At 52.0% G+C, this 18,976-nt stretch overlaps 1 protein-coding gene across 1 annotated transcript; it reads right to left on the bottom strand.

Moving 5' to 3' along the window:
- Positions 1-3,873: 3,873 nt before the first annotated feature.
- Positions 3,874-15,181, bottom strand: RAB25 (RAB25, member RAS oncogene family). Its single transcript, XM_030542508.1, has 5 exons — positions 14,755-15,181; positions 9,145-9,340; positions 7,747-7,940; positions 7,252-7,332; positions 3,874-6,009 (listed from the first exon to the last, which is right to left on the bottom strand). Exons 1-5 carry the CDS (start codon positions 14,792-14,794, stop codon positions 5,879-5,881), a joined length of 642 nt encoding a protein of 213 aa, XP_030398368.1. The 5' UTR covers positions 14,795-15,181; the 3' UTR covers positions 3,874-5,878.
- Between the last annotated feature and the right edge of the window lie 3,795 nt (positions 15,182-18,976).

The following is an 18,976-nucleotide window of genomic DNA, read 5'->3' as shown; positions in this document are numbered from 1 at the left end:
CAGTAACCCCCCTAGGGCAGGCCTCACCAAGCCTTCCCTGCACACCCATTGGCCTGCTGCTCTCTGCCTCTCCTGCTCTGACTGGCCAGCAGGGCTGTCCCTCACTGGCCAGGCTGGCAAGGCACTCACCTGGCACAGGTATGCGGGGTGGGGCTTGCATGATTTTTTTTAAAGGAGTCATGTCTCTTTTTTCCTCTCTCTCTTGGGTGTGATGGGAGAGGGTCAGGAGGCAGATGAATGGGATGGCTGGAGTGGAATGGAATGGGATCCCCTAGCTGGCAGCCTCTTTGAGGGAGAACTTGTAAAGCATACCCAGTGCCTGTCATATTCCTTTAACTCTTTGTCTTGAACATGCAGTCACATGGGGGGAGAGATGGGGTGAGGGGGCTTTTGTGTGACTATGTTAATAAAATGATCTGCCTGGCATGTGTCTATGTGTGCACCACTGCCTCTGCTGGATGGCATCAGAACTGCTAGTCTGTGAGTCATAGACCCTTCACTGCCCATGGCTCCTGAGCTAGGAGGATCTTTGTTCTAGCAGTGATGGAGCAGCACAGTTCAGAGCGTCTCCTCCAAATGCACACATGTGCTCAGACATGTGCATACCCACTTGCACACTCACTGCAGGCACATACACATTTATTCATAGAATCATAGGGTTAGAAGGGACCGCAGAGGTCATCTACTCTAACCCTCTGCCAAGATGCTGGATTTGTGTGTTCACTTGCACACTCACGCTCGTGTTCACTCACTTGCACACGTGTGAATGCACACACTTGCTTTGCACAGTTGTGAGGGTGCACTGTACTCGGTTGCACTCTGTGGATGCACACACACACTTGCACACTCGTGCATGCACACACTCATGTACACTCATGCTCACACTCATACACATGCATGTTCAATCATACTTGTGTGCATGCACACATATGTATGCACACATTTACGCATGTGCATTAATGCTTATGCACACACACACACACACACACACACTATGTGGCTGTCCCCCACACACCAAAGTTTTGGGTTTGTTCCAATTAGCCCTAAAATTTCAGCACAAAGCCGGGCTGAATCAAACCACTGGGCTCGGGCCAGTTGCATGGACAAGCTCTAACCCGGCTCCCGTGGGTAATATGGGAAGCAGGGCCCCAGCTCTCGGCTCAGTGAGCCTTGCAGCTAATCTGACCAGACTTTCAGGTTGATGGCTCATCAGTGGCCCCTGAGGCTGGTGTCATTAGCCAAGGTCCCTGCAGCTCTAGGGAGGGGCTGATGAGATGGCTGCTCCCTGGGAGGTGGGTCTGTATGCAGTGAACCATGCTACAACCTCTGGCCTCCCTCTCTCCCCCAGACCCTGCCCTGCCAAGTAGACAGTTCAGCCCTCCCTGTAGCAGACCAACACTAAGGAGCCCCCATGGGCGAGAAGATACAGTCTCCCATCCCTTAGCGTAACCAGCTCCGCTTGGTCACTAACAGGGCTCGAACCGAGGACTTCCAAGGCTCAAAGAAGGGAGCAGCAGCCAACCTATAAACCCTCTTCCATGGACCAAACACTGAATGGCGACAGTGAGACGCCCTCGGGGCTCCGTTCGCTGAGAAGGGCGGATGACTTATCAACTGCCTGGGTAACCATGGTTCACTGCATGCAGACCCCCCTCCCAGGAAGCAGCCATGTCAATCAGCCCCTCCCTAGAGGTGCAGGGCCCTTGGCTAATGACACCAGCTTTGCGCTGAAATTTTAGGGCTAATTGGAACTAACCCAAAACTCTGGTGTTTAGGACAGGCAGGACACGAAGGACAGGACTGTCTCCCATTGAAATGGCCGGGGGCATTCTGAGGGGCAGCGTTCTGTGGTTTGGATGGGGGCACTGGATGTTCTGGTCCTGGTTCTCTGTCTCAGCTAGGCCCCGCTGGAAGTGCAAAGGGGGCTTAAAGTGGGTCAAAACAGCCCCCCAGAGAATCTCCCCTGTGTGAGGGGCCTCCCCATTCCATTCCATCTGAGTCAGGCCAGCGTCTGGAAGTGACACGGGGCATGACCCACAGTGCTCACCGGAGCCACTTGAGCACTAGGACTGCAAGGGGCAAAGGGAAAGCACTAGCAGCCCAGCTCCCGAATGGAAAAGGAAGGACATTTGCTCTGCTCTGCCCCCCAGCTCCGACTTACAGTGATGTTGCAAAACGGGGTGGGAAATATTGCTCAGCTCTACCCCGCCTTTGTAGCAACCTGGCCATCCATCCAGCCCACTTTTCATGCCAACCTGGCCCTCTGCTTGCCATGCTCTGTGCGGCTAAACTCTCACTGTCCCCTCTGAGGGCAGTGCGGGGGGCCCACAGCCAGGCTGCAATAAGAACAGATGTTCAGAAAAGCTCAACACACCAAGCCAGTGACAGGTCACTGCCTCCAGTCCTGAGCATTATCAGGGCCTGCTGTTAGCTTTGCCAAAAGAGATTAAAGTCAGGGGAGGTCTGCAGGTAGGAGTCCGGAATCAGGTGAAAAACTGAGGCAGGATGACAGCTGTGCTGAGGCCCGGCCAGCCCTATAGGACTGACCCTGCTACCCTCCCTTTAAACTCAGGTGATTCCATGTGTGACTTCACAGCCCGGCCCTCTCTCTGCCATTCAGACTTGTAACAAAGCCTTGGGGTGACCCAGGTCTCCTAGCGAGCAGCTGTGGGGTAGCTCTGCTGAGACCAATGAAGTGATGCTAATATAACCCACCTGAGGATCAGCCCCACTCCTCAGAGCCCTGTGGAAGCTAATACAGCGAAGGGAAAGCAGCTGAATTCTTCTCCCAGCCAGGGTGAGAGTCACCTCTCTGCATTGCTTTGAGGGTATTTAGTTGGAGGGTTTAGTCAGGGTTGGGCTTTTCCCTAGACCAGGCCTGCACAACATGCGGCCCGGGGGCTGCATGCGGCCCACATGGGCTCACTGTGCGGCCCGCGGGGGGTGAGCAGGCAAGTGGCAGGTGAGGGAGGGGGACTGAAGAGGCAGGGGGTGAGGAGGTGAGCCAGGGAGTGGGGGGCTGAGGAGGTGAGCAGTCGGGCAGTGGCAGATGCCCCGGTGGCAGGCGCTGTGGGGGCCGGCAGGCAGTGGTGGAGGCTGAGTAGGTGAGCCGGGGAGGGGTGGGGCTGGAACAGCTGGGGGCTGGAATGGGTTGGAGTGAGGGGTATCAGCAGAGCCAAATGAAATTAATGGGCAGCAGGTTTAAAACAAATAAAAGGAAGTTCTTCTTCACGCAGCGCACAGTCAACCTGTGGAACTCCTTGCCTGAGGAGGTTGTGAAGGCTAGGGCTATAACAGCATTTAAAAGAGAACTGGATAAATTCATGGAGGTTAAGTCCATTAATGGCTATTAGCCAGGATGGGTAAGGAATGGTGTCCCTAGCCTCTGTTTGTCAGAGGGTGGAGATGGATGGCAGGAGAGAGATCACTTGATCATTGCCTGTTAGGTTCATTCCCTCTGGGGCACCTGGCATTGGTCACTGTCGGTAGACAGGATACTGGTCTGGATAGACCTTTGGTCTGACCCAGTACGGCCGTTATGTTCTGAGCCCAGGGGACACAGAGGTGGGGCTACGGCTGAGGCCTGAGATCTGCTGTCAGAGCTGTGTACTGTGAAATCTCCTGACACAACCACCCCCGCTGATGGAAGTAGGGCTACAGGGCCACCTCAGAGCTCACAGACCCTTGGTTGTACAGTCTGAAACCCCATATCTTGCAGGTTCACTCCGCATCCTGCCCATTAACATCCCTGAGGATTGGGAAGGGGAATGAAAAGAATGGAAAAATTAGATGAGATCCTAAAGGGAAACCCACCAGGAATATGCAGGAAGTCAAGGTAGGCAGAGCGCTGTCTTTGAAACGTTCTCTAAATGTTTTAATGTTTGGGTCACGGTCCTATAGTCCATCGCATCACGCACACTCCCTCGCCAGGGCTGCTCGTGAGACAATCTGTACAAAAAGATCCAGCCCTGCTCCAGCGATCATATAAATAATTCCCACTGAATTCAGATGGTCACAAGATGCTGCGGTTAGATTAACAGCAGGCAAAAGCCATGTTTAGACAAGTATGAGAGGCGTAACAGGGATTTAGTGTTTCTGTCTCAGCACAGAATCTGCCCTGATGAGTTAAATTGCACTGGTGTAAATCCAGAGGCACCCCCGCAGCCTCCAATTGGCCAGATTCTGATCCCAGATACACCTTTGCAAATCCAGAGTCAACCCACTAACTCCAGTGGCGGTGGGCCGAGTCTGATCTCAGACACATTGACATACACGGAGCCAGAGTCAACCCACCTGGCGGGTGTATATCGGCATGACTTGGGTGGAGTTTTGCCAGTTTACACCAGCTGAGACATAGCCCATTGACTTCAATGACATTAGGGCCAGATTCTGGTGTCTGTAGATTTGCTCCAGTGAAATCGGCACATGACTCCGGCTTCCCCAGGTTGCCCAGAGATCACAATCCAGTTGAAGTCCGTGAAGAACTCAGACGTTCAACCCTTAATTACAGGCAAACCCTTCCTCCTCCGCAACTTCCTTCTCTATAAACAGGATCCAAAGCCCACTGAACTCCATGGGGAGATCCCTGGTGACATCAAGGGGCTTTGGGTCAAGTCCATAGCAGCCAGAAGTCAGTTGCCCCATGTTCAGTGTATATTGATGGAAGGGATGATTTGGTGAGGTGGTCACAATTCCAGCTGGAGGCATGCTCAGCCCCTCTGAAATCCAAGCCCTTTACTGAGTTATTTTAACAGAGTTCCTCTCTCAATTTCACCCTCCCATCTCCAAGATCTCAGACCTTAAAGCAAGGCTGAAGCACAAGGTAAGACTAATTAGGCAACCCAAGCCCTGGAACTAGAGATGTCTGCTTCCTCTTCACTCCTGTATTGCCATTCTGTACAGGGTGTATTTTTAGAGGCTGTCTATTCAGAGAAAGCGATTCGGTACCCAGGGGCGAGGACAGCGGTAAGGTATGCATGCCACTAGGTGAACGAACAGGTTATGGGAGACAGCGAAATGGACAGGATGTTTAAAGCAGCAGCATCTGGGTGAAAATCTTGGCTCCGATCCTGGAATTGGAGCCATGTGGCCGCACCCTCCACTGACTTCGACAGGGAGGGCTGGATTCTGACCTCAGACGCAGCTGTGTGAATCTGGTGCAAGCCCCACTGAGCTGAGCGGCATTGAGGCCAGATTCGGAGCATGTGTGGATCCAATGGCAGGATCAGACCAATATACTGATATTTAAATTCCTTCCTTGAAACCTCATGGCTGCAGGAAGAGAGGAAGGACTGCCAAGCTGTTAAGGCGCTAGCCTGGAACTTGGGAGACCCAGGTTCAATTCCCAGCTCTGCCACAGATGCCCTGTGTGACCCTGGGCATGTCACCTAGTCTCCCTGTGCCTCGGTTTCCCCATTTGTACACTGGGGATAATAGCACTGCCCTATCCCACAGAGGGTTGCGAGGATAAATGCATTTAAAAAGATGCTCTGACACTGTGGTAATGGGATCAGGTAACTAAGATAGATGGGTGTGATCCTATGGCTGACTCCCTCTCTGCTAGGGGGGAAGTTTGGCTAGCTGACCCCCTCCCACCTAGATTCCCCCTGCTGTGGCTTGGCAGACTCCAGGGGGCAGAGGTCTGGGTATGCAGCATCCCCTTCTCTAGTGGTGCTGCCTGCAAGGTGTGGGGTGGGTAACAGCTTTGCGAAGGGACCGATCAATTGCAGACTTGTTTCCGTCGCCCAGCCCCGGCCTGGCTTGGTGCAATTACGGGGCGTTGAGGGAGGGGACGGGCATTCCCCCTGGTCAGAAAGCAAAGCAGATGGAGGGGCTCGTGCCTCCACGGCGAGTCCCGGGCCGGCTCCCACCCCTGCTCTCAGAGGCTCACGCAGCACGCTCGCTTCTCCTCCGGGGTCTGGGAGGCGCCGTGGGGGTTCTCGCTGGAGAGCGACACCGTGTTGTCCTGGGGGCTTCTCTGCTGCTGCTTCTGCACTTTGTTGAAAATGTCTGGAAGAGGGAGCGATAATGAGGGATCCTGGAGCGTTCCCCCTGGCTCAGGGTCACCCCCACTGGGTGGTGCTTTGTCCCCCTCGAGCCGAGGCTGGGCCACAAACAGAGGCTGATGAGCCTCCTACTGCCTTAACCAACACAGCTGGTTCTATTCGCTGCACCAGCTGCCGCTTAAAGGGCTAGCGGTCCTGTGTTCATTCCCTGCTGGGGCTCAGCATAATATAGGTGGATCTTCAGGACCTGCTAGGTTTTCAGTGTGGTGCAGGCCCACAGAGAGAAATGTGGGGCCCTGATACAGCCTGTTTGCTAGGGTCCTACCTCCTCCCATTTCACTTCATTTACACAGACATTTTGGGGCCTTCCCTAGCCCCGAGCTCAAGGCCCTGGTACAATTGTAGAAAGTGAATATGGAAAAGTTATTTACTTGTTCCCATAAGATAAAAACTACGGGCCACCAAATGAAATTAGTGGGTAGCAGGTTTAAAACCAATGAAAGGAATTTCTTCATGCAGCACACAGTCAACCTGTGGAACTTCTTGCCTGAGGAGGCTGTGAAGGCTAGGACTAGAACACGATTTAAAAGAGAACTAGATACATTCATGGTGGTTAAGTCCATGAATGCCCATTAGCCAGGATGGGTAAGGAATGGTGTCCCTGGAGGGTGGAGATGTCAGAGGGTGGAGATGGATGGCAGGAGAGAGATCACTTGCTGTCCCCCTTTACGACCGCCCCACATCAGCCCCGCTTCGGGGTATTCTTTAGTCCTGTCCCCTTGAACTACGGTGGAAACAGGCAGCATGATGGTAACTCCTTGCCCAAACCCACTCCCCAGCCGTGTCTCTCTCCAGAGTGTCACACGGTGTTTTCTCCCAGCTGCTGGGCTTTACAGCTAGGAAAATCCCCGGTCTAGCCCCAAATGGGAAACCAGTTGGCCTAGTTGTTAACCTGCCCTCCTTGGTGCAGAGCGAAGCTCCAGGGGCAGACAAATGGTCTGACCAGGCCCAGCAGGATGCTGGAATGGATGGGCCAATGGGCAGGTGTGTCATGGCAGGAGGTGGGACACCAGATTCCACTTGTTCTCCTTAGTGCTCCCCGGTGGTGGGGCAGTTGTCACATGGCACCTTGAGCTCTTTCTATGGAGAGTTCACCCCTCTGGGTGCATCTCCATCAGCCACCCCCAGAGCAGGCTCTGCTCAGAATCCAGCTCCCCAACTCCACGTTCCCCTGCCCCCGGCGCACCTCTCAGTATGGTCTCGAAGGCCTGCTCGACGTTTGTGGAGTCCAGCGCAGACGTCTCGATGAACAGAAGCCCATTGTTTTCTGCAAGGACAGGGTCACGCAAGAGGCATGGGAACTATGGTACCATTTGGGGGTCCAGCTACCCGAGCATCCTTCTTCCTGCCAGAACAGGGCAGGCCCTTGGCCCATCTAGCAGGGCATCTTCCCCAGCAGAACAACACTGGGGCATCAGGGTCAGGAAGAGGAGAGTACCCCCACCCTGATCCCCACCCCCCAGGGTCCTATGGGATCAATACTGAGCATCCCCTACTGAGCTTGCAGCCTGGCACCTCTTGGTCTATCACATTACGGACCCTGCTTAGCTCATGTGGGCCCAGCACCATGACCTCTGGCTGGAATGAGAGGCTTTCAGGATGTGTTCTTGGGGTGGGGTAGCAGAACCCAGCGGGCGCTGGCTGTCTCAGGGTGGGTCCTCCCGGGGAGGTGGCTCCATACCTGCAAACATCTTGGCCTCCTCGGTCGGCACCTCACGGGCCTGGGCTAAGTCTGTCTTGTTGCCCACCAGCATGACGATGATGGTGGCCTCGGCGTGGTCGTACAGCTCCTTCAGCCAGCGCTCCACCACGTCATAGGTCTGGTGCTTGGTGATGTCAAAAACCAGGAGGGCGCCCACTGCTCCCCTGTAATACCTGCCGAGAGAGAGTGGGTGGCCTTCACAACAGGGCCTGAGACGGAGCCTGTCACAGCCCCACTGCCTCTAGTGGGGTAGGACCTCTTTGGGTGTGTCTCCACTGCACACTAAGCCCAGGCTCTGACTCAGTTTGAGTCCAAGTCTCTCTTCCATCCACACACAAATCCATCTGACTCAGGTCAGCGAGCGCTCAGGACCTAGGTCCAAGGACTCTGCTAGTGGGGTGGGTCAAAGTCCGAGTCCTGCTGCACCTCAGGTCCAAGCCCTGTCAGTTTGCTGTGTGGACGCAGCACAAGCCTCAGACCTGAGTCAGAAGGTCTGCGCAGGGCAGTGTGGACGCGTTAGCAGGGCTGTGAGACCCGGGTTGAGCAATTGTAAGCCTAGGTTTACAGTGCAACGTGGACGCTCAAGCACAGGCTTGGAATCATGGAGTCTTCAAGGTCAGGCCTCACTGATCTTGGCTCACTATGCAGTGTAGACATACCCACAGTGCGTCTGCCTATAACCCAGCACTGCTGCTCCAAGAGCCGGCCTACAGAGTGGCTAGCGCATCCCTGTCCTCCTTCCCTGTGGTTGAGCTACTAGGATAACAACCTACTACTGCTGCCAAGCAGTGGAGTCACTCCTTTAACTCCACCGGTAGAGATCTGTGCTGTGCCTGTGGAGGGCTGGGGTTCAAATGCTACCGGGCATCAAACACAGTCAAATAAACACCCTGGTGTTGCTGACTTTTTTCCCCCTTCATTTTCACAGTAGTGTCCTAAGCCTGTTTTGCACGCATGTAAATGACTCAGGAAGTGCAGGGCAATGGAGAATCAGGCCCTGCAGCTTCATTTGGGCGAACGACACCCTCTATCCCACCTGGTCTAGGGGTACCATGACTCCTCTAAGCGGGCGGTTAGCAGTGGGGATCCAACGCAAGATCTTTGGTGCTAAATGCACAAGCATCTACCACGTGAGCTAAAAGCACTGTTAGCTCAAAGACTGTAGCGGACTCAGACCTCAGTGTGGCCCAGCCACAGGAGGGAGACAGTGAGTCATGCTGAGTATGGGCAGGTCACAGACAATAGCCCCCTGTGCCACCCCCTTGGAGTTCTGCATTCAGAGGCGCCTGCCTCCCCTGTGGAGCCGCTCACGCCTAGGAACCGCTGCCACCATCGCCACCCCTCCCACGGTTGCATCGAGCCACGCGGCCCACTTACGCTGAGGTGATGGCACGGTAGCGCTCCAGCCCGGCGGTGTCCCAGATCTGTGCCTTCACCATGGCGTTGCCCACCATGATGGTGCGGGTGGAGAACTCCACACCAATGGTGGTACGGCTGTCGTGGTTGAATTCATTGCGGGTGAAGCGCGAGAGCAGATTGGTCTTCCCCACGCCGGACTCGCCAATCAGGACCACTAGGGAGACAAGAGGGAAACTCCTAGCAAAATGAGATGCGAATGGCAATTGTGCACCAGTGATCCTCCGACTCCAAAAGCACAGGAAGATGGAGAATCCTCGTGAGCTGGGAGCAGTACAGAGCATATGACACCCAGTTGTGGTGTTCTGATTACAGTAGAGAACTATGGAACATGACTTTGACTGTAAGCTCTTTGGGACAGGGACTTTTGGTATTGCGCCTGTCACAATGAGGTCCTGATCTACGACTAGAGTTTTGGTGCTACCGCAGTATAAATAATCAACTGCTGCATCTAGGAACATAGCATTCATTTAGTCCAGTATCCTGCCTCTGCATTAAGCAGTTATGGGGAAAACATGCCCATAAGGAAAATTTCTTCCTAGCTCTCATCTGTTTTGTTTTTGCATACGCATGGAGCAGATTTCAGTCAGAATCAGATTAAGGAAACCAACCGAAAAAGAAAGAACAAAAGGAAAGTCCCTTATGAGAGAGAGCAGAGGGTATACGGCTCCTCTGTAAAGATCTACATGGAACTGACTTCACAACAGCTGCTGTCTCTGCATTCAGAGAGAGTTCTTAGAAATACGGTGGCGCAGGACACAGAAAACAAAAGTTTTCTAGCTACACACACCATTGTAGCCACATGATATGACTGCCACTGCTGTCCCAAGTCTCACAATTTTACATCAACTCTTGAGATATTTGGGCGAGCTTAAGGTCCCAGCTGCTGGAGTCAGCTGACTTTGAGAATCTCAGCTTTCATCTAAAAAAACCAAGAAAGTTTCTAGCCCTTGTGTTGGTGGAGAAAAACTAGAAAACGTGAAGCAAACGAATCCAGAAGACAAATAAAAAGAACCCCCAAAACTATTTATTTTAAAAATCTCAAGATTTTAAGCCAGTCATGATTTTGAGGGCCCAGCTCATGATTTTTGAATACTTGGGGTTGGTGATTCTGGATCACCCTAGACAACAATCACATTGTTTGCTGGAACTTTCATAAAATACCCCAAATTTCTTCTGCTGGGCTACAGTTTTCCTTCTTTTCATGCTACAGCCTCTTAATACAGGTGTGTTAAGCCAAAGTGAAAATAAAACCTGAGAGCGCTTTCTCTCTGCCTCTCTATTCTAAACAGCAACCGAAAAACTTTTATGGAAGATTTGCCTTTTCTTATGGTGCTGTATCTTCTGATCGCTCTGTTTTGTGGAATGCACTTGAATTTTCCAGCACAGAGCCAGGAATGTGGCTTAGTATCTAGGGGTATGTGTACAGAGCAAAAAATACCTGCAGCAGTGTGTCTCAGAGCCAGGGTCAAATGACTTGGGTTCACGCTGGGGGACTAAAAATAGCAGTGTAGACGTGCGGGATCCAGATGGAGCCTGGGCTCTGAGACCACCCCTCCTCTCTGCCCCACAGGTCTTTTTTTGTGGTGTGGACACACCCTATCGAGCTATGGCACCTTTTCTGGCTCCCGTTACCTACCTGAGTGCCTCACAAGCTTTAATATGTTTATTCTCACAAGCCCTCCTTGTGAGCCCGGGCAATGCTATTATCCCCATTGTACAGGTAGGGAAACTGAGGCACAGACAGGCTAAGAGTCTTGCCCAAGGTCACATAGGGAGTCTGTGGTAGAGGAGGGAATCATAGAAATATAGGGCTGGGACCTTGAGAAGTCATCAAGTCCAGCGCCTTGAGCTGAGGCAGAACCCAGTAAACCTAGACCGTCCCTGACAGGTTTTTGTCCAACCTGTTCTTAAAATCTCCAGGGATGGCAATTCCACAGCCTCCCTTGGAAGCCTGTTCCAGAGGTTAACTACCCTGAGATTTAAAAGTTTTTCCTAATATCTAACCTAAATCTCTCTTCCTACAGATTTAAGCAATTACTTCTTGCCCTACCCTCAGTGGACATAGAGAACAATTGATCAAAGTCCTCTTTATCACAGCCATTAATATATTGGAAGACTATCAGCTCCCGCTTTAGACTTCTTTTCTCAAGACTAAACAGGCCCAGTTTTTTTAACCTTTCCTCACAGGTCAGGTTTTCTGAGGAACTGGCCCCACCAGCTGGGACTAGGCAGTAACAACTGGGCGACTCCCTAGGCAAATAGGTTTTGGCTGTTTGGCTTTCTAACAAATCAGGTCCTCCATCTTTTTTTCCTGTCCCTCCTAAGCCTTCCCCGGACTGAACCCATCTGGCCACCACTCCGTACAATGAGGGATTTATCGTCATGTCAGCCTGCCTCTTCCTGCAGTTGGTGCTTTGCTAATGGGCCTCCGAGGTGTGTGCATGTGTGTATGTCTTTTGTCCAGATGGCTTATGTAGTAGATATTCCACCCTGGTGGCAATGGAGACAGTCTCCACCCTGTTCCAAGCCACCCTGCAGCTGAGCTGAGCTGTGCCCGCTCTGTTTGCAAAGCAAGCCGGTAGCTCTGATCTTTTGCTCCGTGGGGAAGGGGGGCAGCTAACCCTGCAGTGGCTGCTTGAAACCTGGGTAAGGGATCCGGCTGAGCTTGCCTGTGCTCTGATACTGTCAGGCCGTGTCGCTCGCTCATGCAGGTGTGCCAGGCGGCAGCGTGTGCAAAGTCTGCACAAACACAAGCCTTCCTGTGCCGTCGCAGCTGTGTGAGTGGGACATTAAAGGGCCAAGCAGCCATTTGTCTCCCTGGCTTTGTTCTGAAAAGGACACCGCCAGCTTAAAATTCATGTAGCTAATCTGTGGCTGCCTAGGGTGTGGAACTTCACGGTGACCCTGGGGACAGAACTCAGATTCCCCCTGCTGCAAAATTTCAGGCCCCTGGTACCCAAGCTAAAGGCAACTCCTCATTAGCGCCTGGCAATATAGGGCCTGTGACACACAGTTGAACTGTTCTGATTCCATTCAGTAGTGGGCAGGGACACATACCAGAGAGGCAGTGTTAGCCAGTGACTAGAGCACTGGACTGGGAATCAGGAAATCTGGGTTCTTGGCCCAGCTTTGCTGGTGCCCTTGCCCAAGATACCTCCTTGTTCTGCTTCCCCTTCAACTATCTTGCTGTAAGCTCTGCCAGGCAAGGGCTGTCTCTCATTATGTTTATGTGCAGCACTGAATGTACTGTAATACAAGTGATGACACACACACGGGCCAGGTCATTATAATATTTCTAAACCCTAAATTGCTTTACCCACAATGCTAATGACAACTCCCATGATTACTGAAGCAGAATGACCTTTAAATGCCTGATGTACTTTTCCCATTTAAGCGGCTTGGACAATATTTATGTTTTGCATTCCACCAGTTAGCTTTCCTTTGCCTCTCCTGCACTGTCACAATTCCACACCAAAACAGTTTTCTCTGCTATTATCAGCACTTAATTCCTGAGTCCTACATAACTCTGGACCATATGAGGTAGCACCAGTGCTGGGAAAACCTTCCTGGCCCTGGAACCAAACAACACAAAATGAAATAACAAGAATGTAAGTTACACCTCAGTTGGGATTTGAACCTGCAGCTCAAGAAAGACCATTCAGAGGCTGAAGCTAATGCAAAATGCTACAGCCTATTTATTAAGGAGAGTTGCAGTTAGGAGCCCATTAGTCCATGTTCCACGACCAACACTTGCTCCCAAAAAGCTTCTGGGTGGAATTCAAGGTGTTGGCTTTCGCTAGCGAGAATCAAAAATTTTCCATCCAAGCTGCTTTTCTCCAGAAAGTCGGGGTTTTCGATTAAACAAACATTTTCCCAGGAAGTGTTTAAATTCTTCGAAAATCTTTGATTTTTTTTTCTTGTTGGAAAAGCAAAAAAATGAGAATCTTTGGGCAAAATCCAAAAATGATTTTTGGACAACATTTTTTCAGCGTTTTGATGAAAAATTGCAATGTTCATCTGAAAGTTTTGAGGATTTTGTTGTTTGTGTCTTTTTATCATGGATGGCCCCATTCCTTCCCCCCCCCTTTTCCCCACACCATTGTCTAGCTAGCTCTAGTTTTACCCTATCAAGGTTTGGGATCCGATTGCCAGAGCAACTGTCCTTCTGCCAGTGAAATACGGCCGTAGAGAACCAGCTAGAAAATAGTAAACATTTTCCTCAAAATATTTAGATTTTTTTTAATGTAAAAATTTTTTCCCTGCAAGTAAATTTTGGTTAAAAAATTGATTTTTTTCCCCCCCAGGAAACCAAAACACTTTCCTTTTTGGGGAAAATGAATTGGTGTTCGGTTTTAAAAAAATGTAATCTGTCCTGGCTTTTGTGGCAATGTCAGTTACTGAACGCAGCCTGAGCCAGATTAGAATAAACTGTTCCCTAGAGGGGTGCGATCCCGTCAGGCCCTGATCCTGTCGCCGGGCCTTACGCAGAGGGGGCATTATTATTTTTTGTATTACAGTAGCACCTGCAGGCTCATATCAAAACTGAGACTCCAGCATGATGGGAGCTGTGACTACACATAGCAAGAAACAGTCCCTTGTCCCTTATGGGGCCTGAGAGGCACAGAATAGCCACAGCATGGTGCATTCTGGCCACACCTCGATCCACTCTCTATAGCCCTTACATCAGCTCCATACCAGCTGGGACAGCCCCATGTGCAGGCAGGATCCTTACAGGGCTATTTCCTCTGATTATGGCTACCAGCTCCCGATTCTCCACTGCTCTGCACCTCATGCAGGTGTTTGCACCGGGATGACCCGTTCTGGTTTGGTAGCACTTTGCATGGATGTAACGGAGCACTCACGGTGCAGTGTGAAGGAGAATCGGCCCCCAGGGTGTTCAGTCCGGACATCTATCAAGATCCCTGTGAATCCCTGGGGATCTGGGTTGCCAGAAGCCTACCTGCTTCCACTGTGCCCCTGCTGTAAGGCTGGCCACATCCAATTGGCCCACCCATCCAGCTAAGCCAGCAGTGACCAGTACCTGATGCTTAAGAGGGAGGTGTCAAACCCCCTGACCGCACCCCGCAATGCAGCTGTCGGTCCAGGCACTGAGGTGGGCTGCGGATTTACTGACAGGATGCTCGGCGGGTTCCCAAAGTCAGTCACAACCTTGCGGTGACTGGGGGGGGCATGGCAGAGGGGCTCATCTGACCCAAATTCCTGGTGCATCTGCACTGACTTCCCTGGGGCTTATACCTAGGTGTGGTGGGATTTGCCCTCAAAGATCCACCACCAAGGACTCCCCACAATCACAAGAGAAAGAGCCTTCTCCCCAGCTGCCCTTCTGGATGGCTGGTTCCCCTCCGCCCCTTGTGTGCGCTACATGCCCCAGCCCACCACCACCGCTCCATCCGGCCTCCAGCACCCACCTCACATCCCATCCATCCTCTGCGCCCCCCTGCCCCGGGCCCCCACGTCCACCCCTTTCAAAAGGCAGAACCAGCCCATTGCAGAACGTGCAGCCCAGCCTGCAACCAGCCGCGGAACGAGGGTACCAATAAAACTCACCCTTAAAGACAAAGTTATAATCCTCCTCCGCTGTCCCCATCTCTCCCAGCCACACCTGGCCCCCTCCGGCCTGGGATCCTCCTCTCAGTCTTTGCCTGCTTCCTTAACAGCCAGGGGGTGGGGGTGGGGGGTTGTTTGATTTTTTTTTTTTTTTTTTGCCACGATCTGATAAACCAGGAAGGTGGAGGACAAAATTTCCTCCCAAGACAGGGAAGTTGAAAGCAATTGGGAGGAGAGTTGCCAGTGGGGGAGGAGACCCACAGGGCCAAGTTCCCTTTGCTGCACCAGCCAAACAAGCAAAAAAAAATAGCCAGCCCCCTGCTTCTTAGGCCTCTTTTCGAAGGGGCTGGGCAGGGAGTAGATCCTTGCTAGGCAGGTTGAAGGTGCAGCTCTGCTGGGCTGGCTGACTCAGTGGGGTGTGACCTGGGTGTCGCTGTGCAGGTTTGTCAGGTAGTGCTCACCGCCCCTCCCAGTGTCACATGGCTGCTAAACACACCCCCACGTGCTGCCTCCGCTTGTGCTAATACTGGACTAGGCAGGGGTGCCAACTGTGGTCGGACACATTCCTGGGGGTTTCACCACATGACATCATCGCGAACGAAAGATTCAGCTTTAATTCCTGGGCACTCCAGGGCAATCCTAGGAGTGGAGACCTGATCCTGCACTTTCTTTGCTCTCCCGTGGAAGTGCCCACGACTTGCAAACTGGCCCAGGCTGCATAAGCCACAGGCACTGCAGTTTATTGATGAGCTGGCCTGTTAGACCCCCCTGCCACAGGACCTCCTGGCCAAAGCGCAAAGTGCAGGAGGCCAGAGAGCAGGAAGTGGGAGGCTGAGGATGGAGAGAGGAGCATTGTGCAGGTTGAACCAACTCTGCTGATCTGGGGACAAGTGCCACAGAAAACATGCTTTGCCTTAGATGCTTCTATACCTGCCACTGGCTCAGCTCCCCCAGCAACAGCCAGCACCTGTCTAGTGGCTGATGCCCGGGACTGACTCGGACCTCCAGTGTGAAAAGCCCGAGTCCCTACTGCGTGAGCACAGCTCTGTAGGCAAGGGACTGTAGCAGAGGCCTGGCCACTGTGGCTAGGGCAGAGAGGCCTATAACACACACCCTAGCCTGGGGCTTGCACCGTTTTTTCCCCTGGAGCACTCCTTGGAGGAGCAGAGAGCCAAGGGGGATGTTGATCTCACATGAGACAAACGACTGAGTATTTGGGAGGAGAAGGAATGAGCTGACAATGAGATCCTGGCCAAGGTTGACAAGAAGGGAGGGAGAAAGGGTCCAATTGTACCAGGGAGCCCCAAAATACCTGTGTAAATAAAGTGAAATGGGAGGAACCCCAAGGAACACCATGTACTCAGGCCTCACATTTCTCTTGCTGCCCTGCAGATGGTCCCCCTGATATTGCTAAGGTGAACCCAAGGAGCTTGAGGGAGGCATTCTCTATCATCAGCATTTGTATGACTATAGCACCTAACTGTCTCCATTGAGAGTTAGGCCCCGCAGTGCTAGGTGCTGTACATAGACACAGTAAGAGACAGACTCTGCCTTTAGAGAGCTTGCAATCAAAACAGAGGCACAAAGGAGGGAAGGGGAGTGATTTCCCTCATGATTAAGAACAGAGCTGGGAATAAAACCCAGCTCTCCAGAGTCCCCGGCCAGTGGTCTATCCACTAGGCCAGGCTCGCCTCTCACAAGCATGTAGTGCAATTGTATCAGCATCTGCACTGGGAACTGGTCTGGTACAGGAGAAACTGGGAAGCCCTCTAGAGAGGTTGAGGGGAAAGGATTTAAACCCAGGTGAGTTGTTCAGGAACCCCCAATATATTTGTGGATCATTAAGGAAATGGGTTTCTGAGTTCCTAGCCTTAGAGTGGTTTGAGCATTGGCCTGCTAAACCCAGGGTTGTGAGTTCAGTCCTTAAGAGGGCCATTTAGGGATCTGGGGCAAAAATCTGTCTGGGGATTGGTCCTGCTTTGAGCAGGGGGTTGGACTAGATGACCTCCTGAGGTTCCTTCCAACCCTGGTATTCTGTTCTAAAGCCACTGCAATCCAGACAGCTGGTGCCCCAGAGCAGTGGCTGCAAAAGACTCCACCATAGGATCTTGGGGAAGGGAGGGGATGTGACAGAGCCAACAAAGGCCTTGTTCTGTGACTGGGACCGCACCTCTTTACTGGTAGGTGGAGAGCTGTGTGTGCTAATGCCGCTGCCTACAGATGCAGGTGAAAATTCAGCAGGGATGGGAGAGGCCAGGCTCAAGCAGGAGAAACCAGACGCATTAGGGGATTAACGTGGCACAGCACTGATGCTACACCCCAGCAAGCCATTTAATGCCCATGCAGTGGGTGTGACACAAAGTCCCGTGGGCTGATTCTCAGTTGCACTAAGGCCCTTTTACACTGCTCAGGCAACAGGCTCCACTGCAGTGCTTGGCAAAGCTCTCATTGGCCTCACTTGGGCCAGCTTTTCCCTCTGTAACTATAGCTCGTCTTTTTCTCCTGCCAATCTGAAAGTGCTGTACAAAGGAGGTCAGTACCATTATTCCCATTTTACAGACAGGGAAACTGAGGCACAGAGCAGGCAAGTGACTTGCCCACGGTCACCCAGCAAGCCAGAGGCGGGAATAGAATTCATGGCTCCTGACTCCCTGTTCAGTGCACTATTCACTAGGCCACACTGCCTCCCTCTTAGCTCCCAGGTAATAAATGTCCTTCTATGTCCAATCATTTGTACTGATGAGAGGGAATGGGGGGGGTGGGCTAGGTTGTGTGAATTGGCGAGTGGTCTCATGTGTTGCACTCGATCTGCCCTGTGTAGACCCCGCTGGTGTGAACTAAAAGGTCTTGATATAGTCTTGTGTCAGACAGGACAGACAGAATATACCCCTGATGTCCTTGGCGTGACCCAAGCCTGCAGCCTGAGCACAGCGCTAGATTAATTTGCTAGTTTCACTTTAAAAACCACCAGGCCAGATTTTCCAGCTGCTAGTGTAGATCAGGAACAACTCCACTTACGCTGATGTAAGCAGGAGAAGAATCAGATATTAGTGTGCACAGCTCCTCCAGCAGCTGGATTTACAGAATCATGCCGGGAGGGAACGGGTATCTCCAAGAGCGGAAGCTCCGAATCCACTTCTGCTGTCGGTTACGTGGGTGTAAATTGAGAGGGATGCCAGCAACTCGCTCCAGATTTACACCAGCGTTACTGGCAGCAGAATCTGCGTTTTGTGGTAGAAAATGAAAGTTGTGTTCCTTATCCTCTGCTGCCATCATGTGAGCAACAGAGGGAAAAACTAGACATCACAGCAACCCCTGAATCCTCACACGAGTTAACTCCCTGCTCCAGGTCAACTTGTTCAAAAATCCACCTCCAGCAGTGGCCAACACTAGCTGCATCAGGGGAAGATGCAAGAAGCAACTTTCTCCCCCACAAATGGGCAGCTATGGGATAATCTGCCCCCAGCCCCTTGAAGATCTCCTCCAGCTCCCTCATTGTTAGAGACTGATTGAAGCCTTGAGGCTGAGGGTTTGCACTGTAGATGGGCTCGATTCGTCTTCACTAGTCTAACTGATCCTCTTGTGCGTGACGTTAGTCAGGCTGCTTAATATACTAGAGCACATTACTACAGTGATGACCTCAGTACAAGAACTTCTGTAAGCGTAGTCCCTCTTTGCTAACTTCTTGCCCTCGGTATGATCTTGTGGCAGAGAGTTCCAAAGTCTAATTATACCGTGGGTTAAAGGTGGAGGGAATACTTGTGAGATTGTGGCACATAGGTCTATGTATTACAGGAATACCCAGAGGCACCAACCAAGATCTGGGCCCCAGTGTGCTAGGGTATATAACGAAACATAGCAAGGGGTAGCCCTGCCCCAGAGAGCTTGCAATTAAAATAGAGAAGGCGGGAGGGGAAAACAGGAACAGAGAGGGGAAGTTACTTGCCCATTATTACCCAGGCAAGTCAGTGGCAGTGCTGGGAATAGACTCCAGGACTCCTTATCCAACACTTCACCTTATGCTGGTTTCCCTGGACTCACAAAGTTGGCTTCAAGCTGGCTTTCTGCAAAGGGGCGAGTTTAGACCAAAGTGAACACCTCAGGGGCCTTAGCATGGGCAAAGCTAATTTAAAGATCCAGCCAAGTGGTGGTGGGAAAGCAGTCTGGGCTCCAGGCAGCTGTAGCCTGCCCCTTGTTAAAAAAATGTATTAACGCCACTATC

This window comes from Gopherus evgoodei, chromosome 24, assembly GCF_007399415.2.
Source record: "Gopherus evgoodei ecotype Sinaloan lineage chromosome 24, rGopEvg1_v1.p, whole genome shotgun sequence".
NCBI lineage: Eukaryota > Metazoa > Chordata > Testudines > Testudinidae > Gopherus > Gopherus evgoodei.
Note: the sequence above shows the minus strand (reverse complement) of the source record. Positions and strands in the feature narration are given on the sequence as shown.